The 27,535-nt window shown below is 42.1% G+C and overlaps 1 protein-coding gene across 4 annotated transcripts in view; it reads left to right on the top strand.

Moving 5' to 3' along the window:
* The first annotated feature begins 301 nt into the window (after window positions 1–301).
* GAS6 (growth arrest specific 6) overlaps window positions 302–27,535 on the top strand; it is a 58,163-nt gene continuing 30,929 nt past the window's right edge. For 2 of the 4 annotated variants that reach the window (XM_071573165.1, XM_071573254.1), the window contains exons 1-10: window positions 303–677; window positions 1,086–1,252; window positions 14,197–14,221; window positions 15,006–15,068; window positions 20,798–20,920; window positions 22,435–22,554; window positions 24,531–24,656; window positions 25,717–25,838; window positions 26,823–26,941; window positions 27,338–27,527. In XM_071573165.1, coding sequence (XP_071429266.1) covers window positions 608–677; window positions 1,086–1,252; window positions 14,197–14,221; window positions 15,006–15,068; window positions 20,798–20,920; window positions 22,435–22,554; window positions 24,531–24,656; window positions 25,717–25,838; window positions 26,823–26,941; window positions 27,338–27,527 — 1,125 coding nt within the window. In that variant the 5' untranslated portion in view covers window positions 303–607. Of the gene's footprint in view, window positions 678–1,085; window positions 1,253–14,196; window positions 14,222–15,005; window positions 15,069–20,797; window positions 20,921–22,434; window positions 22,555–24,530; window positions 24,657–25,716; window positions 25,839–26,822; window positions 26,942–27,337; window positions 27,528–27,535 lie in introns of all 4 variants that reach the window. The other 2 variants (XM_071573088.1, XM_071573337.1) reach the window with 2 other exon arrangements.

The following is a 27,535-nucleotide window of genomic DNA, read 5'->3' as shown; positions in this document are numbered from 1 at the left end:
AACAGGGTTTCCACATTGGACATGTCCTGTGTAAGTACAGATGGACAAGGGACAGTAAAGGATGGCTTGCAATATATTGGTATAAAACCACATTCATGTCCTTCCTGAGAAGGTTATCCTAAAATACTGAAATAAACTGCAGATGTCTTTCCGGAGAAAACTGCGTTGGGGTGGGGAGAACCCAAGTTTCTAATTTACGGCAGGACTGGGTTGGGTTTGGTGCCAGCTTCTCCCTGCCCAATGACAAGCTCCGGAGCTATTAAAGAGATGCGCCTGGAGGTGAGGGCGCAGCCTCCGCCCGCCCCCCGGGTCCTGCTGGCCGCCCCTCGGCCCGACTGTCCGTGAGTGCCGTGCCAGGGCGGCCGGGCAGGTACGCGGGGCCGGCCGGGCGGCTGCTGCGCCGCGAGGTGTGTCCCTGTGCGGCGGCTGGCGGTGCCTTGGCGAGCGATTGGGCAGGGCGGGCGGGCGGGCGAGCGGCTCCGCGGCTCCCCCGCTGGGCTCCCGCCGCGTTCCCGCAGTAGCAGCCGCTCCCCGCCCGCGCCGCCGCCCGCCCCGCGCCGCTCCGACAGCGTCCGGCCCGGCCCGGCCCTGCCCCAGCTGCCGCATCATGCCGCATCCCGCGGCGCCCCTCGGGGCCGCTCTGCTGCTCGTCCTGCTGGCGGCGGACACCTCGCAGAGTGAGTACCGCGGGGGGCCCGTCCCTGCCGCAGGCGCCGCCGAGCATCCCCCGCCGCCTTTGTGCCTGCGAGTGCGGGGTGCGCCGCTGGGGCAGGGGTGGGATGGGGCAGGGGTGGGATGCGGCGGGGATGCGCAGCTTCGCGGCTGCGGTAGGGACGGTGGCGGGGGCAGCGGGGGTTGCGGGTGAGGGGCCGCGCTGAGGCCGCGGCGACCCACGGGCGGAGCGCCGGGCAGGGAGAGCGCTCGGTGCCCACCGGAGGGAGGGTCGTGTGCGGGGCGGGGGACCGGCGGGTTCCGGGCGGCCAGGCGGGCTCGGTTATTCACCGCTGCTCCTTCCTCCTGCTCCTCTCTTCCTCCGCGTCCTCCTGCTCGCCTCCCCCGCGCCGCCCCGGCGCTCGGCTGCCCAGCCGTGCTGCTGCGCGCCCCGGAGGCTGCCCAGTTCCTGCGGCACAGACAGCGGCGAGCCAACCACATCTTCGAGGAGACCAAGCAAGGGCACTTGGAGAGGGAGTGCGTGGAGGAGCATTGCAACAAGGAGGAGGCCCGGGAGGTCTTTGAGAACGACCCGGAGACGGTAAGGGCGCAGAGCTGCCGCGGAGAATTTGGGTTGGTTGTCCGCGCTCCCGCCCACCCTCTGTCCATCCGCGGCTGGGTGCCAGCTGCCGTCACAGACTGAAAAGCCGTCAGGAGGAGGACCCAGGACCACTAGGTGAATGGAAGGCAGTTAGGAAGACACGGTAGTGCTCAGCCTGCGCAAGGGCAGTGTTAGGGCTGTCCACTTCGGAGCGCCTCAGGTGAGCGTGGTCTGGGTGGGCAGCCCGGCCTAGCACACCTGGCAGGACTGACTCTGGAGAGTGGAAGGGCCCTGTCCACCAGTGTGACATAATGGTATGGCTTCTCTGGACATGCTGCTATCCCTCCTCTTTACTTCAGCTTCCCATCCCAGCTGTATTTAAAATCCCCTTAATGTTGCGGCATACGTCGCAACAGGGCTTCCTCAGAAGAAGTATGTTCTAACCACTCTTAAATCCCTTGGGGCCGTATTCAGCTTGGTCAGCATCTTGGGATCAGTAGGTTCGGGACCTGTCACTGCAACAGCAGGACAGCACGTGTATGGGAACGTGGTACTGGGGCACTTCTAACAGTGTGGATTCACATAGTTACAGAATGCACACTGCACACAGAGCTGTCTTTTCCAGCCTTACCACATCAGTCTTCTCACTTTGAGCAGCACGTGGATGCTTTACTAAGCTTGGCTTACTCTTCCAGTCATTACACCTCCTCTCAACACTGTTTTGGATAGGCTGTTCTCATTGCAAAGAATATCTGGAATTGATTTAGCAGTGGGAAGTGAATTTTCGTGGTGTTCAGACCGAAGTGTAATACTGCACAGCGTGTTCCTGTTAATGGTATGATGCTCTGGGGAGAAGATAGGACAGAAGGAGAGAGAACATGTGTGTGTGTGTGTGTGTGTACACAGAGACACACAAACCACAGGCAAGGGAGGGACTCAAGTGCGGAGATGTTTTATGCTTCAGTCAGACAAGTCTTGACATGTGTGTGTGCTTCGTTAGCAGTCTCAGCACTGGATATACAGTGCAGTAGCTTGTTGTCACAAGGCAGTAGTAAGTACAGCAAAAACATTGTGATGGATTTTTGACAATCTTTATTTTAAATATTAATTTGGAGCACTTGCCCAGGCATTGTTTAATGTTACACCTTTTATGTGTATGTGTAGTCACATCTGCATGCAGCAGTGTTTGCTTTGTTGTGCAAAAACTGAGTTACTTGAGCATGTGGATAAGTGTAATGTGTTGAGCGTGGCTGGCACAACTATTTCCATATTCATATTGAGTAATACAACTTTAAGCTCAGTAGAAATATTCACCACATAGCAGCAGAAGCAGGAAAACTATGATAAGTGTGATTTTGTGACATTCTGGAACAAAGGTGATCTGAGGTCACTAGTTTTATTAACTGGCTTCTGGCCAAGAAACTGGCTGAAGGCGATGCATTGATAGATCAGTTTGGAGGGTGGTATACTGTGTAAATTTTTAACAATATTTGGTAATGTTGTAAATTGGAAAAAATAGACAGTTCTACTGTAATTGCAATAGCTAAATCATTTTGGTTTAAAATCTTCTCATGTATAATATAAATTCTTAAAGATATGGTCATGCCATTTAAGCATGTTTTGTAGCACAATGCCAACTTTCTGTCATTGCAAATGATTTTGATTTTTTGGTGCATTTCCTTCATTATTGCTGCTTGGTTTCACTCAATTCTTAAAACCACTGAAAAAAAGGCTAGATGGGCTTCTAGGGCCTGTTCCCCATGGCTTATTTTAAATGCCCTTCTACACCAGGACTCTGAAGTCTTCAGTGACATAAGATCCTACCTTTTCTGAGACACAAACCTCCCAAGAGCTGTGAAGCTGCTTGTTACGTGCAGTATGTTCTACTCCTTGCCATTACTTTGCTTCAACTGGATTGAGAAGCAGGTGTGCCACCACGTATCAGGAGAATTTATGGCTATTCCTATCCATTTTGCAATCAGTATGTGACATGAAGGCAGCAGCTGCTGTTCAGTAGCAGTTTTCTTATGCATGGTGGCAGAAGTCGTGTATGTGGGCTGTTACTACTCGACAAGGGAAGCCTTCAGTGCTTTGTAAGACATGGGTGACTACTCCTGTGGCAGTATCTGTGGATTTGATGGACAAGGCATTAATACACAATGGAAGTGTTTCTTAAACAGTAGGGAGTTACTGTCCTGCCATTTCACTGATGCTGTGTTGTACATCCAGTCCTGGTGACTGACAGAAGAAGGAAGCTAGCTGAGACACACTTGACTCGGGAAAGACAAAAAGTGTTGCAGACAACAACAAGCAGTTTGAAGAATTACAGTAATTGTGGTCATGCTGCAGCATATTTTCAGGCTGCAGCTGATCCATGCTGGTAAAGTGAGTTTTTATTGACCAGGGAAGTGTACAGATTGCTGTTGACAGAAGACAACTCCTTGTAGTTTAGGAAGGCTGAAATTTTTGCATCTGCCTGCTGAATCTGGTCACAGGGATTAACTACTTAGGTTGTAGCAGAAAGAAACAGCTACAGCCTTTTTTTGCCCTGTGCAGGAAAGCCATGGGGGACACATTTCTCGTCTGTGCTGTTGCATCTTCCAGGGTTTATGCTTTAAAGCACTGATGAGCATCAGTGTAGGCATTTGGCCGTTTACTGTCCCACGGGAGAAATGGTCTTGCAGCCTTGACAACTAAAGGTTAGTTTGAGGTTAGTTAATAGCTTCTTTGTTCAACCTAAAGACAGACTTGTGTTGTGAGACCTCTTTGCTTTTCCTCCACATTAGATGCTAATGAAATGTGTGAGTCTTCCTTAAAAACCTTGCCATTCCTAACTATCCTGTGGTTATGTGAAGAGAATTTCAAGGTCTAAAGACCTATGACCTAAAGATGTGATAGGAAATTTCATTAACCAGTTCAATCAACCAGCTCCAGAAGCTGAGGTCAAGATGAAGCAAGGCTGTATCATAGCTTGCATGAGCTTCCCAGGTAAAACCATTGCAGAGAATTACAACATCTAGCAAAGAACAACATTTTACAGAAAAATACCTATTTCCTAGACAGACCAGTAAATAGAAATGAAATGTCACATATCTGTATCACAGCACCCTTTTTCTGTGCTCTCCATTGTTTCAGTGATCTGTTTCCCAAAGCAACATCTGTAGGCAGTCAGCAGAAGATGCACTGAAACCTGAATGTGGGTGTTGCCACATGTGCAGTTACTTACATCAACTCCTAAGAATAGTGTATTAGGCGGGTCTAAATAGCCATTCATTTGCAGGCCAGTGCAGCTTTTGTCTTTTATGTTACGGAAAATATAAATATCAGCTCACTCAGACTGGAGGAAGGAAGATCAATTGAAACATTTTTAGATTGGATTTTTTTTTTAGGAGGCAGAACAAAACCCAGTCTGTGCCATTTGTATGACTATACATGGTAAAAACAAGTATGTGCTGGGGTTAATGAGTCTTGCAGCCTACTTTTTTCATGAAGCTGATAATAACATCCTTAAATATTACTACAGAATTCTGGGATGGTTCCTGTTTTATAATTTCTGCTACAGGTGCCAAACAGAAAAATTAAAAGATAATATGGGAGGAAAAAAAAAGAAGGATGAAAAACATATTCATGGGAGGTATGAGGACTGTTTCTAAACGTGATCTATTAAAAAGATATTTTAGCTGTGATAGATGGGACGAAGTTTCAAAATATCTTGGATGCAGAGATAAGAATGTTATCTTACTTAAAACGTTGATGAGGCCTTATAAAAAGCAGTACTGCAGAAATATTTGACGTTGGTATGCAGTCAAGATATTACAGCTTGTTAAGTGACTGATAAACTACTCTGGAATTTGCTTGACCTGTTCTAAAAATCTGGTCATCTAGGCATGTAAAACAAAGGGCAAATGGGAGTGTATCTCCAGGCTTTCTTGGAAACTAAAGAAAAAATACAGCTAAAAGGTGTCCTTGTGCAAGGATTTTTCCTGTTTTGAAAGGCTGAGCATAGGGAAGATGTTTGAATGCAGCGTCTTATGATTTGGTACCATAGTTTATCAGTACAGCATCTGTCCCTGCACATCTGGCTAGCTGTTGTTACTGCTCAAGAATTACTGCAGCTCACCATAGAAATTGCCATGCTGAATGCACTGAAAGGTGTTAGTCACACCAGAAATGCTGATGTAGGTCAGCCTGGCCACCTGTGTTTACTGTTTATGGATTTGGTCCTCAGTAGATTACTGTGGAAAGCCAGCTGGTTTTCATGTGCGTGCAGAATGGACATCTGATTCATAGGCAGTCACATGAAAAGTTCTGTTTTTTCAGGGTCTCGGATCCAAAGTGCTATTAAAACCTACAGCTCTCAGATACACAAAACACTGACAGAATATCACAGGGTAACGTTGGACTAAAGAGGTATCTGGTCCACTCTGTCACTCATGACAAGTGCAGCAGTGACACCAGACGAGGCTTTTTGGGACTTTTTGCAATCCTGTCTTGAAAATGACTGATCCTAACAAAACATCCAGTAATCTCAGCATGCCTTCTGCTAGGCTGTGTTTATTGAGAAGCTGAAATGCAGATGAAGCAATGTACAGGGTGTGATAATTGGCAGTTTGGTTGGTTTTCACAGTGTTGGTGGCTCAGTTGGTTTTACTTCTTTATGTATTCTGTGACATGACATGGTCATGATAACCCAGATGAGCTGTATGCATGGGCTACGGTCATCCAAACTTTACTCTGGTTTTAGGAAAAGTATTTGTCAGACAATATTTAGGTCTGATTTCTAAGAATAACAAGGCAGATAAACATTTGTAAATACTAATCAGAAAAGTATGAAGGCATGTAGGAGGAGGAGAGGAGAGGAGTTACTGGGAGAGTTGAGCAGTGTAATGTTTCTTTGAGTAATTTAGTGAATGTTGTGTAGTCTAGACATGAAAAATACTGATATCATCTTTAGATACAGATGTCATCATCCCTGTATAGAATATTCATTTCTAGATCCAGGCAAAATTCTGGTTTTATTTGCTGTGACAGTTCTTCTCAATATACTGATTTGTTTTGACATTTTGGCAGAGCACAGAGAAAAGGCTAGACTTGTAGCTGGTATAAATTTCTTTATCTCTTCTTGTTGGTACAGAGAGAGGGAAAGAGTTTCTGGACAACTCAGTGCTGAGGTTTTAACCTGCTTGGATTCAGTACACAGAAAAATGTATTACCAGGCACAGTGGTACCTGCTTAGTAGTTTTTGAGAAGGAAAATATGGGGAGATTTCAACGTTTTTCCAGCAATGACTTAAAGGAGAGAAGGAAGTGAAAAAATTTGAGTGCCAGGTGTATGCCACAGTGGCATCCCAGTTTGGCTGAGGTGAGATCTGGGTGTTTACCAGGTATTCTTTCTTCCCTTTCTTCCTTCTCCTTGTAGTTTCTTATAAAGGACAAGGGGAGCTTTGTACCAAAATCCAGTGGGTCTAACTGATCTGGAAGGCAAAAGGATGGGGACCATGGACCAGGATGCATCTGTCTGCTTTGTGGTACAGACCCACAGTTTGTTTGTGGTGGTGCTGTGCAGTAGCAGAAGGGTGACAAAAATACTCCTGCCTGCCTGAGAAGGCAGGTTATACATTTATTGGCTAAATGCTGGTTTATCAAAAGTTACTGAGAAGAGTGAGCAAAGTTTGCTGTTGGTGGAAGCAGACACAGCTCCATTAACTGTCCTGGACTCATGATTACCTGATCTTTATCTGCTGCCATTCATGTGAGTGTAGCTCAGAAATTCAGAATAGACCTGAAAACAGTGATACGCTACATCATAAAGTGCTACATACTAAACCTCCAGTGCAGCAGGAGGGAAGGAACAAGAGAAGACAAAAATGGTTAATGTTACACTGAGGGTCTATTTTGAGATAGGATGGAAAAAGAATGCTGCTAAGAATGACAGATGAAAGCAGGGGGAATTATACACGTTTGGGTCAAGGACAATAATGGAAAAAGCAGACAAAGTTAGGGTAAGTAATTTTTTCTTTTTAGAAGAATACAATAGGTTTTAATAAATACATGAGAGGGGAAAGAAGCCAATTAAAATGAAGAAAACAGTTCCGTGGTCATAAGCTCATTTCATTTGCTTTTTAAAATAAAGAAAAGGGGCAGGCGACTGGGAGTTAATACAGTTTGTTAGTGCAGCTGCATAAGAATCAGGTAAGAGAAACATTGAATCTCGCAGAGAAACCATAAACTCGCAGTTGTGGTTCATGTGTGCTCCAGACTCTGAGTGAGCCTAAAGAAGTACAAGCAGTCACTTTGCAGTAAGTATGAAGAACAAGGATGGAACCACCATCATAGATGTAGAAGAAACTGAGAAGGCACAAGCAGCAAGGTTTACTTCTCCCCTCAGGTTACTTTTCAGGCTTTGGTTTCACATTGGGAAGCTCAGCTGATCTAGTAGAGGTAAGCAAATGTCTGTCCTCTTCACCCTTCCTTGCACAACAAGGGCAACTGTAGGGACCAATTTAAGTAACTGACCTAAAGAAAAGTAGTCTGCAGAGAAAAACAGTGATTTTGCAGCTGGATCAGTTCTCCAACCCAGTTCACCACGCAGCTTCACCTGACATAGTGGAAAGGACAACCCGGGGTTAGGATGGGAAGGCCAGATGCTGGGAAAGAAGCAGAATTGGTTGTCATAGCTCAGGCTGCCAAAGAAGTGAATGAACAACCAAGCCTTGGAGAATCTGATTGAAGTTTTTCAGCAGGTCTCCCTTCTGTATCTCTACTTTCATCACAGTTTTTTTATGACCTGCTGTCCTATAAGTTCTCTGCACATAAACATCTGTGGGGAAATTTCCTAGTTGATGGTTTTGTCCCTGTTCCTCTGAGCATCAGCAGTGGAACCTAGAGGAAGAGCAAAGATGGAAAATAAGGAGGATACCCAGAGAGGGGAGCAAGTGTTGGTGTTGCCTTCACGCTGCACACCTGCAAGGACAAAAGGGTACGTAAATGAAGAGGTAAAAGGAGAATGGGTCATGCTTGCACTGTACAGAATCACGTGCATCTGGAGAGCTACCATATCTGGCTAGTTCCTTGAACAGGGAATTCTAATTCAATTCCCTAAGATATTTAGGACAGGAACAGTAAAGCAAAAGTTACTTAGTTATTAAAATAGTGAAGAAGGAAGTATGAGATCAGATTGTGTCACAAGAGACTGGTGTCATCTCAGATGTCAGTTCCCTCTTACTTGCTCGCCTGTCCCCTCCGAGGCCAAATCCAGCAATGCCCTAAAATGGCTAAATGCTGTTAGTATGAGTTGCAACTTCTGCAGATAAGCAAAATCCTAAAAACCAATATAATTGATTATAAGAAGGGAAAAAACTTCAGTGGATAAAATGTCACAGAACCTGTAAGAGGGATCATAGGTATTTAAATTGTGTTTGATGAGACCTGTTCTGTTTTAAATATGGCTAAAATAATTGCGGGGTAATTACACAGTGATGATGTCAAAGGGAGGCAGCCCTTTACTTATGCTAGGTGCTTGGTCAGATGCCAGTTCCCTCAATTTGACAGAAGTTTCTGAGTTAGTTTAACCACACATATAAGTACTGTAACTATTGCAACAACTAAGGATTCAAATAATCAATACTGAGTGAAGATCAGTCATCAAATTGAGATCTTCTGAAATTACACATCATCACAGCTGGAGAGAAAGTAGCCTTTCAGTCCTAAAGCAGTGGAGGAAACATCAAGGTCCATTGTGATTGGACTGCAGTCAGAATGATTTTAAAGCACATGCAACCAACTTACTGGGATCAGTCTACAAATGATTTTTGTTAGAGTATTTGGCACCAGTTACATCCATTCCACACCGTAACTGTCTAATCAAACCCTGCCTCAGGCCATCTATAGAAATTATCTCTCTGTGCCCCCTGCATCTTCACTAAATCTAAAGCATCTATGACATACAGTAACTTTTTTTCTTCTTCTCTTTCTTTTCATTACTATTTTCTCCCCGTAATTGTGCATTCTAATCATCTCTGAGTTTTTCCTTATTGTAGAGGAACACCTTTGCTGAAGTGGCACCTCAGTAGGCTATTGGAAAATAGTCTTGCTCCTCAGAAAAGGGCAAGGGAAGCTATGGCAGTAGATGGGTTTTATTTCCAGGCCTGAGGATTCTGCAGACATACCTAGTCTTTATGGAAGGGGTGCTGCTGGAGAGTATGGTCTTGAATGCTTCTTGTTTAGAAAGTTCAATAATTTGGTACAAGGGCCAGTCATAGTCTTTGTACACCAGAATAGCTGAACAGGATGAAGGAAATGGGCACAAAATCTAAAAGCTACTCAAAGCATCTCTAACTTGGGTGGTAGGAGGTGAGACTTGAAGTCTGCTTTTGGACTGCAACATGACCTGCTTGCTACTCTAAAGCCTCACATATGAAGTTATGGAGAGAAGTTCTCTTTGCTCTTTGCATGTAGAACACACATCACCACAAAGTGAAACTGGAAGCAAACTAACCTGAGTGAGTGATGGGTTCCTCATAACGAGAAGGAAGGCTTGTGCAAGCAACATCTGAGCATAACTTCTATAACTGTACATTCTACATATTTAAAATTCTGAATTGCAGAACTCCTTAATTCCATTACATGGGAGGAAGGGCCCAATCACATTGCATGAGATTTGCTATGTAACAAAAGTCTAGGGTTGAGTTTTATAAAATGGAGAGAGCTCTGGAGCATTAGTGAGATTTGCATTTTCAAGTTGAAACAGTTGAACAACTGCCAAACACTAAGTTATAGCACATTATGGTTGGTAGCAGTCATTTCTTTGCAACGATAATGCAGGCCCTCATTGTGGAAACATAAAGTACATTTATAAATGAGGTCTGGCCATGCCCAAGACAAACATTCAGTGCTGAAGGAAAGAGGAAAAGGGAGAGTCATTGTATGGAAATGAGAAAAGGGCATAACGTGGGAGTTGTTGCTACTCTCTAAGACGTAACTAGGTAACTAAGAAAGTGCTTTTTAGAAATCACTGTTGATAACACAAGTCGGTGAGATGCTCCAGTGTTAGTGGTGCTGCAGTCATAGAATCACAGGATCACAAGGTGGTTGACATTGGCAGGCACATCTGGAGCCTTTGGGTCCACCCTCCTTGCCCAAGCAGGGCCACCAAGAGCCAGAAGTCCAGGGACGTGAGCAGTCATCCTGTAAACTACATCTTCTATCTGCTGCCTCCAGAGCTGAAACATGATTTTGGTTAGATTCTGTGCTGAGCAGTCTTGCCTGACCTAGTACTCAAAACAGACAGAAGCAGTAGGCAGGCCTTTTTGTCTGAAGTCTCCAGTGTTACCAATTACTTTAAAGCAACAGTGAGAACATTTTCCTGGTGTTGACAGGGTCATTGTTATGTTTTCAGAAGGGCTATTTTTACACAGTGACTCATGTTAGCGCCTGTTCTGATTTGGTGTTTTTCCATCTTCTATAAAAATGCAGCAGGGCTAATGCGTACCCCGTATAATTTTACTAACTTCTGGATTTTACCACCAGGGGTTTGGTCATAGAGTTGTAAATAGATGGTGACCCCAGTCACAATGTAGGTTTCCTTTGGCAGGAAAGCTGATGTAGGTAATTCTGCCCCTTCGACTCCACAGCCATGCTATGAATTCCTGCCTTCATATTCTGTTCTCTTAAGTTGTTTCAATGCAGGGTGTTGTGGGGATGGCCCAAGAGAAACTGTTCTCAACATTTGAAAGGAAAAAAACAAATACAAAAATTAATGACCTGGGAGTTTGAGAGGTTGTTTGCTTGGGTTAGGTTTTTTTTGAGGACACTTTTAAAGTTATGCTCTTTCCATTTTAGATATCCAGGCTAAATTTTGTAGTGGCTGTTTTATCAGGATAGTAGTAAGCTCTGGCTGTAGGTGGGAGAGGAACATCTTAGCCCCCTGAAAGATGTTTGGTGTTATTCTATAATTGGTAAAGGTATGCATTCTTAGGTCTTGCAGTACTGCTGTGGAAGCTGACAATTTAATGCATCAGACAACTTGCTTCTGGCATCTACATGTGTTTGTGTGTAAGAGGTGGAGACTGCAGTGCTTAAATCTTTTCTGTTAAAACTGTCTCCTGGACAGCAAGGGAAAGGCCTCTTAACTGAGCTGAAATAAGCAAGCCAGGACTGCCTCGAGAGACTGGCCTCATGCTGTGCTTTCCACCTCAGTGAAAGGATGGAGACTTGCAGATGTTGGGCACTTCACCATCTCTCCTATTTCTCCCTCTTTACGTGAGATCTCTGCTGAGCTGCACTTGGGATGGCTTATGATGTGGAATTCGTGGTTGGGTGACAGCTCTGGTGTGTAGCTCATGCTACATGTTTTGAGCTGTAGTGGCAGCAGATAAAAGATGGAGTTTACAAAAGGACCACTCATGTTCCTGGGACACCACAGACTGCTGATGTCCTGCTGCCAGGCCCTTGACTATCATAGCTTCTGGTGTCCCAACCATACATGAGAACCAGTAAGACAGAAGGTGTGTTGGGTCACAAAGAAGAGGGGTGGAAATACATGAAGGTTTTCTTGGTAGAAGTGGCCCTAGAGGTTGGAATTGTTGAAACTACATTTGTGTTGGTTGATCTCTCACAGAGGTTGGTGCTTCTGCAAGGTATTGTCTTTCTCTTGCCTGCTCTGGGATGTTACTGCTGGACAGATGGGTTAGAGAGCTTGGTGAGGTCAGTGTCTGTAGAGGAGCCTATCCAGAGGATGTTTATTTCCAACATGTATTTGTTTATAGCTTTTTATTTTAAAAGCCCATTGATCCTGCTTTTATTTTCAGCACTAATTAGGAAAGCAAATCCAAAGGAGAAAGGCTGACAACATTTAAACATTGACTTTTTTTACCAGAGTCCAAGATGAAAATTTAACACTTACGTAATTCTCTGGTTATTTTTGCCACCCCTGGTGGTAGCAGTTAAATAACTTCTTGCATTTTGATTCTGTGAATAGTGTGTGATTTCTGGATGGGGAAATATTTGGTGAGCCTGAAACTGAAGGTGCCTAGTTGAGAAATCAGCAAAATAGTAACAGGGCATCTTTGCCAAGTCTTTCTTAGAAAGCCTCAAAGCGTTTATCATGGCATTTTTGTTGGATCCTGAAAATACAATTAACACTTCTGGTGGAGAGAAGATGAGTCTCGCACTTTTAACAGGGACTTGCCCCTGTGTAGGATCTTCATCTTCCCTGACATCCGTGGGTCGTTAAGGCTTAGTACAACACACAAGACTGAAAAGATATTTTGGAGCTGAGGCTTACACAAGAAATAATGCATATCTATGCAGGTTAGGCAAAGCTTGAATTTTTGACTGAGATAACTTCTCCTTGGTGTTTTTTGGAAAAGAACTGCTGCTTTCAGTTTGAGCAAGTTCCTTTTCCTAAGGTGTGAGATCATTCATCATTCATTCTTGATTAATGTTTTGGCTGAATGGAAATATATTGTTACTTTATTTCCAAAAGCCTTTTGTGAAAAATCTGATTATGGAGAAATATGAAAAGTTAATCATACAAGAATGAACAGTGTTAGAACCTGTCACATTGCTTTCTTTTAGAATGGTAGTATCAGCAGGTCCTGCAAACCTGGAGAAGTGCTACTGATCAGCAAGTACTTTTGTATAACGTAAGCTAATGAGGAAGACAGGGAAAGAAGGGTTAAATTTCTACTAATAGCCTCCTGTTTAAATCACTTACCTTCGTTATGTACTTTATGAAATGAAGCTTGTCATGGTGCAGTGTCTTGAAGTTTCACTCTTCTGCTGTTCAACTGACATTGAATCAATACACAGTCAGTTTGCATTTAGAAGGTTATTTGTACAAAAGTAAACTCTGTACCACTTCTCTAGCACTCAACTCGTTCATCAGAGGTCAAGGAGAAAATGAAGTTTTATGCCTTTGCCACCACTGACTTGGAGCAATTAGGCTGATGGCCATAAATATGAAAGTTCCCATTTATTGTTCTGTGAGTGTCAAAAAAGTTGTTCTTGCCAGAATCTGGATTATCCTGTTGGTGGTTAGACATATCTGCACATTCTTGTAAAGTATATTGGAAAAGGGGAAATAATGAAAGAATTGTTTGAAATATTTGATTACATGCCATTATCTTTTTCTTCTCGAGTGCTGGCTGAAGTTCAGCTTGTGGTAAATAGTACAGCTGGGCACTCATCTGAATACTTAGACTGCTTGGATTTATTTTTATTTTGACTGCATTTTTTTGACTTGTCTTTTCCAAAACTAAACACTAAAAAACAAAAAACAGGGAATGGGGACTCACCAGACTGAAGAGTTTTCTAACATGCAAGGTTAGATCCACATCACATCAGCAAACAGCTGCTCTTGCTGTATGGATGCACTTTGATGATGCAAAGCAGGAAACAGTAACACATGACCATGTACCATAAGAGGAGTGGGAATGCCTTTTGCAGTCTGGTTTTAGATTAATGAATGTCAATTTTCCCCTCAGCTGCAAATTGTCATTATTCCCCTTTTTGAACAGACCATCTCCATGATGGTGTGGGTGGTACTACAGTGGGTAGCATTAGACTTGTAGGATGCTTATTGTAAGAGCAAAAGGTACCCTTTCATTTTAGTGGCTGTGGCATTACTGTGTCTCATGGCATCATCAGCACCTTTACCTCCCTTGGTGGCTAAGTGGCTTCATGCTCAGTCACTGCCACTGACTAGGGCAGCTGCCGTCAAAAATTACCTTGAGACTGGAGCTAATGTTTTTTTCCCTCTCAAATGACATGTATGTATGATACTGTGCTGCTTCTGGTTCTGAATATAAAGAAATTAGGATGTTTGTTTAGAACTTGTTAAACAACTGCCATGCAAGACCACTAAACTAACAGCAGCTCTTAAATAGTATGACAATGGAAGCCAATGTTATTCAATAAATCTTTGCTTTTTTCCCCCTTCTACAGGAATATTTTTACCCAAAATACTTGGGTGAGTTGCAGCTTTTACTTCTACTTTGTGGCAGTGCTGGTATGTGGTGCCTAACAGTGGAGCTTGTCACAGCTGAAGTCCCTGCTAAGGAAAGTGATGGAACTCTGATTGCAGTAAACATACATTGCTACCTTTTAAGATAAACGTGCATTTCTTATGATACTTTGAGTTGTGGTTTTTTTACTTACGTGTACATTTGCATACACAGATGCTTTATGTGTTTTCTGCATGTTGAAGTACTGATGTTGCATATATATCTGTGGCTTGCAGTGTTATTAAGTAATGTGTAGTTTTCTACCTTTTCCCCCTTTTTAATTAACTTAGTTATTAACTAATATCCCTATTTTTAAAAAGTGCCTTTGCTGATTGAACCTCTGGCTTAATCTATTGACTGTATCATAGTCGTGACATCGTACTCTTTTCTATTTGTGTTTTATATGTAACACTTTGGATCACAAATGCCATGATGCAAGAAAAATCCATGGATTTTTAAAATATTTTAAGAGATTTAATTGATCAAATTTGAGTAACTACTACCATAGTTTCAGAATTTTAGTAGCATCAGGCTAAGTGATCATCCTCTTCAAATGGTTTATAACTGGCGTACATCGAAACTGAAAAATTTTAATGAACTTAAGACTTGTAAGGCATCTGGGAGATGGTACTATTGCATAGATTTTGCATCCACCTTCCAAATCCTTGCAGTCCAGGTATCATTTTACATGCTTTGAACAGCTGTCCTGTCATCATTATTAAAATAACGATTTCATTTTCTATTCTTCAGCTTGTATTGAGAAATATGGGCCACCGCGTACAAGAAGTCCAGATTTCCTTACATGCATTCATAGTAAGCATTTTTGATTTGTATATTGTAGTTAAATGTTCTCTCATTCTATCTGAAGGTCTGGGACTAGCTCAGCCATCTCCATTTTTAATAATACTTCTATACTGGTCTTCTTATTCCCTAGGATTGAGACTCCATACCACCAACAAAATCTTTTCCATTTATAAACTAATGCCATCTTGCTGTCATGTTTTAGTGCTTTGGAATTTTATGATTCAAGTTTCTCTCCCACCAGTTTCCCAAGGTCTGAAAAATCTGAGAAGCAAGAGGGACAAGAAATAGGATGTACGTAAGGTTGTACACTATCCTTGGCCTTTCATTCTCTATTCTCTTGAATGTTAACTTGGCTCACTTGATTAAGGAACCTTAAGAAAAGTTTAAAAGTCAAGCTCAGGCTCATGTCAGCCTTCTTTACATTAAGGAGATCAGTTTCATATGCTGCATGACTGAGCTTTAAATGTTACAACCTCTAAAAACTCAAATTAATTTGGAAATCAAACTGAACCTTGTAGAGGGTGAAGGGAATTCTTCTAATACCTTTCTAGTTGCCTCTTGAAGCTTAGCAGTGCTAAAGGTGTAAGACTACATAACTATTCTAAATATGTCCTGGAAGCAGATCAAATGGGGAGAAAAATCACATGTATGTTTAATTATTTTATTTTTACCCCTATGTTTCAGTCTTTTGTTGTGATCAAGTTTGATTTGTCATGTGTTCATACCAGTGCTACCAAAGCAGGATCAGGATTTAGTCGATCTTTCACAATTACAAACTGTATTACAACCTTTTTAAGAGTGAATTCCGAGGTTAACAAGAGGTATGTGAAGAATTGCCCTCATATAATGCAGTGGTATCACTTATGGATGTTAGGAGTCCTCTGAACTGGAATTCTTGGACCTCTGGTACCTGTGTCAACTACAATATTCCAGCTAGTTCACAGTGGGGTATGAGGCTGAATGCTTACTTTTACCTGTGTGTGTGGTGTGGCAGAGGCAGAAGTTTCTGCTGAAAATGGTGGTATCAACTGGGAACACTTGCTCCAAACAACTCATCAGTGTCTCAGAAATGAAAGTCTAAAGGTTAGTGATGAAAAAATCTGAAAAAATGAAAGCAGAATAATTGTTTTTAGGGATTTCTGCCCATTGCAAATGCAGTGGTTTGAAAAGAAAATGATAATATTTTCCCTCATTAAAATATTAGAAGATTTTTAAACGACTGAGTTTTGGCTGGTCATTGCCAATTCACAGGAGAAGTAACAGAGAAGGAGCCTGAAACGTGCTTGGAAGAATGACAGGCTTTATGCTTGGTCAATTCCAGTGTGCCTCTTAATTTTTCACAGATTCTGCCGAAAGACTACGTAGCTCTATAGGTTTTTGCCTTCAAGATACTTTTAAATTTTGTTTCTTAACAGCATTCTCCTCTCTAAACAAGGCAGTGGAAGGCTCTTTTAACCTGGTGTACAAAAACATTGCATAACCTAAGGGCTGGAGAGTGATTAACTACACTGGCTTATACTAGAAATAAGGTAGAAATCTTAACTGTGACAGTGATTAGACAGTTAAGCAGAATATGAGTCTTCCTAGTTTCATAAGCTCTTTAGATCAGGTTAACAGGTAAGATTGAGCTCTGGAATCAGAGAGTTAGGTGCAGCATAGGTGCCTACGTGAGCAGTATGTGGGCATACTCTCCACAGTCAGTGGAGAGTTCATATCCTCTGGTTCTAGAGGGATTCCGCTGACCAAACTGTGTTCTGCTCTGGGGAGACCTAAATCACTGTATGGACTATTTATTGTGCTGTCTCCACTGACTGCAGTATTTACAGTTGCTTTGCAGATAGATATTTACTTTACACACAGATACCTGTACTTTGGTCTGCAGATCTGGATCTTTCTCTAAAAAAGATCCTGTGGGTCAGCCAGGAATTAAGGATTTGGTTCTGCAAGACTTCGGAAAACTCTACAGGATGTTTTGGAAATAAGGCTTCATGTGGACTTGAAAAACAGAATGAGGTTTTTGTTATATCACATGTGCCTGCATGTCGAAAGTGACTCTCACAGTCTTTGCAACCTAGCATTTTCCTTGCAAAGTTTTAATATGCACCATTTTGTGAATATCAAAAAACAAATTCATAGCATGGAGTAATGAACTGGAAGTGGCAGTCAGCAGACATAAGCAAAGTCTTGTTTCCATACAAGACTTCAAAAATGGAACTGGTAGTTCTATTCCCTGTCTGTTCTTAGGACCTACCTATGTGCTATTAGATGTAGCTCAAAGCACACAGGAAGGTCATGCTTGTCATTACTTTTAACAACTTTACTAAATCTGTTGTGTAAATGAATAGAAACAAAAGCTCCATTTTCTTTTGCAATTGCTTAAATCAGGAACACCTTCTGTGTAGTTGGCAGAGTTACACAACTGTGAAGCCAGCAGAAGAGTGTAAGACTGTCTTACATTCTCAAACTCTCATGATAAGATGGCACAAACTATCAGCACAATGTTGATGTGATAGAAATGTCTGTGGTTGGTGCTGCCATATACCATGGGTTGCAATAGGTTGGTGTTTTGCTGAGCAAGTGTTATTACCATTTGGCTCTGCAAGGCACATCAGAATCCAGTTTGAAGGAAACGATCAGAAACTTGTAGATATACCAGATAAGTCACGCATAACCCTCTTGACTTGTTTTGCTTATCAAGTGACTTTGAAAACACTGGCATGTCTGGGAGGCTTGGTTTGTGTTGCTTCAAAAGGAAAAGGAAAAAACAAGACTTGGCTTACTATGCCTAAACCATTCTGTTTACTGTACACACATTCTAGTCTGTCTAGGAAAAGGAACATCCTGGTCAGACCTGCTCTGTCATGGCTCATTGCTGCCTAAACATGGCCTCTCCCTCTCCTTGCCTGATTTCTCCACCTCCAGCATCTTGTCAGCTGGGCAGTTATTCATCAGGAGATGTTCTGGCAGGTTGATGTTTAGACAGCCCATGTAGCTGAGTTTTCTTTTGTATGGCCTGCCCTCTACTGTGGATGTGATTTTGCCCCAACTCTGCACATCTGGAGTGGGGAGGATGAAAGGTAATTTAGGCCTTCTTTATAGTGAGAGGATGGTTATTTCTGTGAGGCTTTTGGGATTGTGTACCCATGCTTTTCCAGTAGTTTTCCCAGGCACTAGCTTCTGAGCATCAAGATGAAGTACTGAAAATGGGCATTTCTTTGACCAAGTCACACTCCTTTCTCTATCAGCCTTCTGGCTCTCTCCTCCTTTGCCCGGAAGGGACACCTTGCTGAGGCTGAAAATAAATGCCTAACTTCTCCATGGCATAGCCCTAGCTAGAGGTTGAAGCTGTGCTGGTTACAGAGGAGAACCTGAAGTGAGGGAGTGGGTGGAACCACGGTGTTTTGGCTGCATTTTGATAGAGGTAGATGAAATCATAACTGGGAATGCAAACTTTCAGTTGTGGAGATTTGTGATCATTTATGGCCTTCTATAGAGCTCCTTTCTTTGTTTCATCTATTTTGTGCTGCTTGATTCAGCCCACTGCGTTTAATGACAGACATTGCCAATCATCTCCTGTTTTCTGCCATCTGTCAGTCCTCTTCAGAAGAACAGGGGATTCTTTATAAATACATGCATAGTGGACAAGTAATGTTTGTCATAGTTTTTGAACTTGCTTTAGACAGTTCTTATGACCAAAGCTCAATTAAATACCCTACAGAGAAAGGAGTGATGAAAACTTTTATATTGTATCAGCTCTGGGAAGATCCTCAGTTGAACTACCAAAAGTACTTGAAAAGAGTACCCATGAGATAAATGGAAAGAAACAGGAAATTAGTACTCCGTGGTAATCTGAATAAACTGCAGCACCGTGTGCATCTAACTTCATTCTTCTGGTGATTCAGCATGCAGTGCAGCCCACGAAGCAGACCTTATTTTGTTGGTAACTATAAAACAAATGCTATACAATATTTGAGCATATGCTCTTGCCTTATTTTCATGCCTCACATGGCATAAATCTTAATGGCTGTCCAAAATGACAAACCAAAAGTGCAAAAAACTGTTGAGCAAACTGAAACCAAGAGGTTTTGCCTGAATAGCAGGACATACTTTTTCAGTGTGAGAGTGACCCAGAACTGGCGGAGGTTGCCTGGGGAGATTGTGGTCTTCATCCTTGGAAATAATCAAAAGCCTTCTGGACATGGTGCTGGGTAACTGGCTGTAGGTGACCCTCCTTGAGCAGGGAGGTGGCAAGTGGCCTCCAGAGATGCCTGCCAACCTTAACCACCCTGTGATTACTAAGATTCAAATCTGAAGCAGTCAGTCCAAACCAAAATGTTGTTCAGTGCTTTATGAGAGAGCTGCTTCTGCCTACCCTCACAAAATGTTAAAGTTCTTCCAAAGCAGCCTGTCATGAAGATTACTTACAGGGTCACACAGAGGAAGTTAAGAAGAGACATATAGAAGCACTAAAGTCCTGACAAAAGTAGGAGTCTTTTCTTCTCTCAATTTGAGAAGTCTGATGGGTCTGCTAATCTACAACTAGTTCCTCTCCTAAAAGCCCCCGTGGCATCCTGTATACCCATCAGTTCCCAAGTCATGTTTCAGAATATCATCAAAAGTCTGAAGTGGATGTTGGTTTCAGCGGTGTGTGGAAATGGGTCTTTCCTGCTGCTTGCTTAATGTGTACCCACTGGGCACTCCCCACTGCTCAGAGGAGATAGGTGAAAAGAAAGGCCTTTGAACTAAGTGACTTTTGCAATCTACAGGATGAGCTTCTGCACTGTTCCTTCTGCTTAAAGTTGTGGAAACAATTGACACATTTATGTTTTTGAAGATCACTGATCTAGAACACTAGTGTTAGCAGGTTGCTACTATGTGATAATTACCAACTCATTTTTTTGTGGGGACAAGGATATTCTTTCATCCTGCCTTTAGCTACCTCTGCAAAGCACTATCCCTGTGTGTTTTGCAGATAGGTGGGCAAGTGAATTTGGACACGTGACTTCCATTTGTTGAGTAGTTCCATGATAGTTTGAGATTTGTTCCTCCAATCCTCCTCAGAGAGTCATGACTAACTACTCTGTTGCTGCTTTCTAATGAAAAAAACTCATTGTCCAATGCTGGAACATGGCTTAAAGTCTCCTCCGACAAATCCCCATAGGATCATTGTGCTGTCTGTAAACTGGATTAGTGGTTTGCTGTTCCTTTACTGTTAATGCACAGGTATTCCTTTTTTTTCTGATTCTACATAATAGAAAAGCTCTGATGAAAAAGATTATGTATAAATCTTTGCTAGCCACAAATCTGTCGGCTCTGGTAAGATCCTCAGTTGAACTAACCAAAGTACTTGAGAAGAGTACCCATCCTTTCTTGAGTAATTTAGTTGATACTACTTTTTGTTTTCTCCAAAACTTGGGAAAGTGGAATTAGCTTTCTTAAAAATTAGCTACTTTGAGTTGTTTCTTTCAGGATGTGCCCTTCAGATAAGGGGGTAGTAGCTCACTCCCTTTTGCAATGAAATGAATTGCACTGCATGTGGTCTTCAAAATTTCTGGCACAGCTTGTTTGGCATGTGAGCACTAAGAATTACCTTCTCGTTTTGCCAGGTGTGTGTATTTCTGAGTGATTCCCCATTACTGCTTAAGCTTCCCAACTTCTAATGAGAGCAAAACACCTGCTTGTCAGTGACTTCAATGTATTGTTCTGTTTTGTTTCGTTTTATTCCTTATGTAAATCAGATTTGCCAAACCAGTGTTCTCCTGATCCTTGTCACAAAGAGAGGACTATCAAATGTGAGGATCTCAAGGGGGACTTCTATTGTGAATGCAAGAGTGGCTGGCAGGGAAAAACATGTGAAAAAGGTAATTGGGTTTCATTATCTTTTATACTTCTGACAAAGATGTTTTGGGTTTTTCTGTTTTCTCCAATGTTCATTGATACTGTGTTGCACAATTCAAAAGTCACAGAACTAAACCTGGATTACACACTGCTTGTGTTTTTACCCTTCTTTGAATCAGGTAATTTTTTTCACATCAGCATTCTGTATGACTTCAGTGGAGCTCATCTTGGTCTTGGCAAGGTAATCTAAGAAGTTCTGCTCTGATTTTCTGGCCTACCCCCGAATCAGAAAGCAGAAATAGCGGTGTAGTGGCTTTTCAAGAACTGCAGCAGCTGCTGCTGTGAACCCTGGTGTAACAGAGGACAGACTGCAGAGCCAGAGAAGCTGGCCCACTTCCCCTTTAGCATCCCTGCAGTGGGAACAGCGACTTTCAGCTGGCAGGTTGGGGTCTGAGTCTGATGATACACAAATTAACAAAATTAGTCTGTTAAAGCCTCCATACTAGGAGGACCTTATTCCACATCCACTTAATGCCACATATCCCAGGGTATGTTTCCATCACTTCCAAAGAGAATATTCAGACAGAATCTATTTGTGCAAGATGTGCCAGACAGCCACAAGACTTTTCTACAAGTTACCTTCCCTTCTCTTGTTTTCTTGTGTCTTTTTTTTCCTTCTGCATGCAAGGCTTCCTGTCAGGTAAGTAATGGCCAGAAATCCCATACAGCCAGTCCAGAATTGTGCCAACCAAGATAGCAGGAGATCAAAAGTCTCTTCTTCTCATGTAAATATTGTGGTGAGATTATAGGATTACTCACAAGGAACATATTTAAGCAATTCAGAAAGCAGACCAGTCGGTATCCAGTCAGCTTTAGATAATGATCAGTCTGAACCATATTCCCTTTTTTTCTTATAAAATTCCATGACACATCATGGTCTACCCATCAGCTAACTCTAGAGTCCCCTAGATAAGTAGGACATAATAAGCAGGTAGGGCAGGTCGAGGGTGACATCCAGGCTTCTCTGGATTTTACCAGCTTTTTCTGTCAAATTCAATGGAGCACACTTTAGCACATAGTGCTCAATAGCTGTGAACTTAAAACTTTTTCTGCTCCTGTGAGTTCTGTAGTAGTAAGGATATAGTGTTCTTGTTTTATTTAAAGCTTTCATCCTGAACGTAATGGTTACAGTATAATTTTAAAAGTTAGTTATGATATAAAGTACATTATTTCTAATTAGTTTGCTTCTGCAAACAAACTTTCACAGTGACTAAAGATACTCATGCATTCTCAGAACTGTGAAGGAGATACTTGGCTACGGTTTCTTTTCTTTTTTTTTGTTGTTTTATTAAAACAAACTTGAGCTACTGTGTTTGAAGGGGTTGAATGAAATCTTTGTGCTTTTTGTAGTCATTGTATTGCAGCTGTAATGCTGTTTCTTGTTTGGTCTTTCTCTTTCCTAATGCCTGTCCCACTCTCACCCCCCAGATTATTTACAGAGGTGTAAAGCTGACTGTAACACTTTATTTTGCTGTAGATATCGATGAATGCAGAACGCAGAATGGCGGCTGTAACCAGCTCTGTCTCAATAAACTAGGCAGCTACCGTTGCTCGTGCAACAGTGGTTACAGACTTAAAGACGGCAAAATATGTGAAGGTAAGCTTTGCTTGGACTCTCAGTTTGCTTCAGGGGATGCTTAGTGACTTGTGTCTGCATTTCAGAGAGCTGAGTTGCCCTAAGCAGTCCGCTCTGCTCCCTAGCCCAGCACAAACTTGCTGGTGGCTCCTGTTAGCTGTAGTCCACTGGGATTGTTCTGGGTGCTCCAGCCGGCCTACATGCCTGGGCTTGTCAGCAGTTGGACCATGATGCTCTCAGTATCATAACACAGGCACGATTCACAGAGGATTTGTGGCTCGAATTGTGCTAAATTGGTTAAGCTGATCAGTCCTCATATCCTGACACTGAGAGGAGGAACTGCTGGCCAGATGCATTGTTATGATTCTTCCCAGTCTCACAGTGCTGTAGTATATGAGCCATTTGTTTTTCTTTTGTGTGTTTCTTATTTTATTTTCTAAATTTGGATGTGTGCAGCAGCTAATAAGTTCAAATAGATACAGATGGCCAAATTCACTGCAACTGAATATTAATAGCTGTAGAAAGGCCCTAGCAAAAGTTGGCAGATACTTTACATAGCAGCTGAGAACAGAAAGTGAGGATCTGAAGTATCTGATGGAAACTGCAGAATGAATTTACATAACCAAAACTTAAGCAACTGAGATTTTAGAAGTGTTAAGAAACTGCATGCTGAGGCAAAGACTCAGTAATGATCACAAGTGCCTGTTAAAGTTATGTGTATCTCATGAAAAAACAGATAAGTCTGTGTATATACCTCATAGAGATGGATATTAGAACATAATTTTAAACAGCTTCCCTACCTGATCTGAACAACAATGCTACCAGCAAAAGACAATGACTAAGATTTTATTTCCATGTCACTTCCACTGTAAAGATGACTGTATAGACTACATGGTATCCCTTTCTAATGGGAGCAGCCACTTAGAAGGGCCAACTTCACTTTTGAATTGTCTTCTGGTGCCAGTTGGCAGGGACAGGTGAATGGTGAGGCTGCTCACATACACGTTTGTTTTCATGTGTATGTACATTTGTTTCATACCCTGGTACTGTCTCTTAGAGCACTGTGAGCACTAGTGACCCTGCAGTTGCTGAGGTTGCTATCAGGTGTGGTTATTGCTAGTTCTTACTTGTCATTGCATTTTAATTTTCTTTCATGTTCATTCTTGTCATCATATGCACACACCCAAAAGTTACCTTTTGTCTTGATTTGTAGACTAGACTACATAGGATACTAGATAGGCCCTTGGCCAGTTCACTCATACGTGGGAAAGTCAACAAGTGTAAGGTGTAATTGTAGTTTTAACACATACTAGAAAGCAAAAGTAAATATTAAACTTTCAGTATACTGCAAAGGTTTTGTCAGCACCAGGATTTTGCTGGATATTATTTAACATGTTAGGAAAACACTTGTTTGTTTTTATGGACCTCCAGTTCCAGTTCATTGCCTGCCTTCACAGTAAAACCCCATAACATCTCTCAGACATGACTTGTTCTCTGTGACAAATTGGGCTGCTTCAGTTTCCCTTTGCCACTACAAATCAGCAGATACAGATCTTAATTTTGTAAAGGTATGAAAAATTACTGTTTCCCCGTCTCAGGACAGAGAACAGAAATCTGCTATGCACCACAGGCTGTTTTGGTAATATTCATGCTGCTGTTCCTCAGTTCCTGCCTGTTGTTTTTTTAAACCTGCAGTTTCAGCTCCCCTGCGTGAAGGGAGTGGGGCTTTTTGGTTGTTTTGTTTTAGAGTTTTTCTCTGGCTTACTTTGTTGGGTTTTTTTTTTGATAGTGGTTAATGTCTTAAGGAAAGAAAGACCGCCTGGTTTTGAAAGCCTGAAATCACGTCTTATAGCTAGCTATCCCTAAGGGTAGATTCTTAAAGATATTGGTTTTTCAGTTTCCAAAATAATTTCATGACCCTAAGCCCACTCCAATATGTGAACAGTGAAGTGGTTATATTTCTCTGAAGTCATGTTGTTTAATTGTTTGTTTTGCAGACATAGATGAATGCACAACATCACCAGACATCTGTGGAGAAGCTCACTGTAAAAATTTAATAAGCTCATACGAATGCCTTTGTGATTCAGGCTACAAGTACGATGACGTGAAAAAAACTTGTCAGGGTAAGCTCATGAAATACCATCATGTTAGCATTTATTACATAATTTAAAGATGTAAACTACCAGAAATTTAGTTGCAGGCTTCAGGAAAAGCATTTTCCTTTTTTTTCAATCGCGCTTACACACTGGACTTGGGGTCCCTTTTCCTAGTTGGGAGAGTTTGCAGATTGTTTTGAGTTCATCAAGCTTGCAATTATCTTTGAGTTCATTGAGTTTGCAGTCAACTTTGATGACTTGAATCAAGCTGTACAAGCTAGAGTACTGAGATTTTTTTGAATTTATGCCAAGCTCAAGATCTTGTGAAAGCTCAGAAGCAGCTGTGCATGTGGCTGTCTCGTTTGATAGGACAAGAAAAGTTACAGAGCAGTAGCTGTTGTTCTTTCAAAACCTGTCTTCTGGTATTACTGTGAACTAGGAGCTTAATATGTGTTGGAACCATGCACAGTTCTGCTGGCTACACTGCCTGCAAGCTTTCTCAATGGAGTAACCTTTGAAAGTATTTCAAAATTGTTCCCTGCCTTTTGTTAAATGCGGACTCGAATCACACGCCAACCAGTACTACCAGGCTCTGTTTAACTCTGCCTGAAGAGATCCATGGGGACTGTCAAAATTTGTTTTCCTGCATTTGTTTGTGAAGCAGATGAAAAGAAGGCAAAGGAAAAAAAAGAAAACAATGAATGAGAAATTCAGCTTTTACTTGCAGTCCCTAAGTTGAAGGAGCCGGTCAGCACAGGCATAGCAGAAGGGGCCTGAAGGGAGGAAGTCTTGTCTAGAAGTTAAAGTCTAGGGCTCTACTCCAGCTGCTTACAGCCTTTCCACTGACTTACTATGTATCTATAGGCAGCTGCAATCTGTCTGTGAAAATACATTTGTGCAGATGTTAATTCTAACTCTTCTCTCCTGTAAAGATGTGCCATAGGGTAAGTACTGGCCACAGAGCGCTTGCTCATGCTCAAGTGGAAGGTACTACAAAACAGCACTACTAATGCTCTTCCCCGCTCAGGATGGTTCATGTTTAAACAACCCACTGTTTTCTCCTCTCTTCTTTTCTGGTTTTGTGTAGATATAGATGAATGTGAAGAAAAGCTCTGTGAACAGACTTGTGTCAACTCGCCAGGGAGTTATACATGTCATTGTGATGGCAGAGGAGGAGTGAAACTTTCCCAGGACATGAATACGTGTGAGGTATGTTGGTGTTCATTGCTGTAACTGCAGAGCAGACCTTTATGTTACACTGAAGTTAAGAATAACTGATGGTCCAGAAGTTCTGGACCAAAGTCACTTGAGGAGAATGAACAGCAGGAGAGAATCCTATTGGCAAAGTTACCTGAGCTGAGGACAGTAGCTCTCCTGAAAAGAAACTTTATCCTGAAAGTCTATCCTCTCTGGCTCCTGCTGTCTCAGTTCCAGTGATAGCCCCTCTGACTATGAGTTACCTTGGCTGCACAAGCTTTTCTGAGCTAGGCCCACTAGGATGGTGCAAAGGTCTAAGGGCCTGTGGTCTAAGCTGTGGACCAGCATTTGCACTTGACACTTTGAGGTGGATGGGCTTCAGTGGCACAGGCTGCCTCTGTGGAAACCAACCAACAGCAAGTTCTCAGCACATCTTTTGTTGCAGACAAAATGCGGTAGAATACCTTATGCTGTACCTTATCAATATCATTTCATTATGCAACAGGAAAGCATTACTCCAGGGCAGATAGGAAGGCAGAGGAAAGGAAAGAGGAAATGTTCTCTGTACAACTGTATTTTGAAAGAACAAGCATTACAGTGCACTTACCTGCTATATGTATTGTATCAATTAATGATAAGCAACCTGCCCTCATTACAAGTTTGTTCACCTCTTTGTGTGGAAAAAAACCCCAAACAAATTCTATTTCTGAGAAATAGCAACATAAAATGGTTTCAGAATTTCAGTTGGCATATTTGTAGAAGGCAACAAGAAGTTCAAGTGTCCAACAAATCTCTGAATACATTTATAATCATACTGAGTCCCTAGTTTTATTGTCCAGATGATTTGCGTCTTCATCCACTCATCAATACAGATTTCAATAGCTCTGTCTTTATATGTATAGCAAGTACATGAGAAAAGAAGTGGAGACTTACTCTTGGATACTCTTTCTGCTCTGTGAGGAGAATAAGCACTCGAAAAATGTGTTTTGATTATAGAACATCATACCATGTGTGCCTTTTGCTGTTGGAAGAAGTATTAAATCCTTGTACCTGGGGAGGATGTTCAGTGGCACTCCTGTTATCAGGCTACGCTTCAAAAGGAAACAACTGACGAGGTGAGGACAATTTAGAATGACAGTCGAATGCTCTGACTGGCTTTGATGCATGCAAGGGAGTTAAGTTGTTACAATTACAATTAGTCCTATGTTCAGCATTATTTGCTTGGATTATGGCATCCTGCAAGGCAAAACATTATCCAAACCAGTAATTGAGAGAGGCAGCCTTGACCACAGAGCTGTTAGGATAATTACTGAAGTATGGTATTGTATTCTTTATTCTTGATGCTATTTTAAAACCTGTCTTCCCAGCTTAAGTCTTTCAGAAGTGCATTAAAACTAGTATGGTTTAACAGAGCTTTATAGCTGCTAAAATTGATGCTATCTGTATGGAAAGTACTCGGTGGTTTTTGAACTCTGCATAACTAATTTATTTCTTGGCACTTGTGCGGTCAGACTTGTGGCTGAGTTCGACTTTAGAACCTTTGATCCTGAAGGTATCCTTTTCTTTGCTGGAGGCCATCAAGACAGCACATGGATAGTGTTGGCATTGCGCAAAGGACGGCTAGAGCTGCAGCTGAAATACAATGGAATAGGGCGTGTGACGAGCACTGGACCACTTGTCAACCATGGCATGTGGCAAACGGTGAGTCC

The sequence above is a fragment of the Pithys albifrons genome, chromosome 1 (assembly GCF_047495875.1).
Source record: "Pithys albifrons albifrons isolate INPA30051 chromosome 1, PitAlb_v1, whole genome shotgun sequence".
Taxonomy (NCBI): Eukaryota; Metazoa; Chordata; class Aves; order Passeriformes; family Thamnophilidae; genus Pithys; species Pithys albifrons.
The sequence above is the reverse complement of the archived record's forward strand: the minus strand, read 5'-3'. Positions and strand labels throughout refer to the sequence as shown.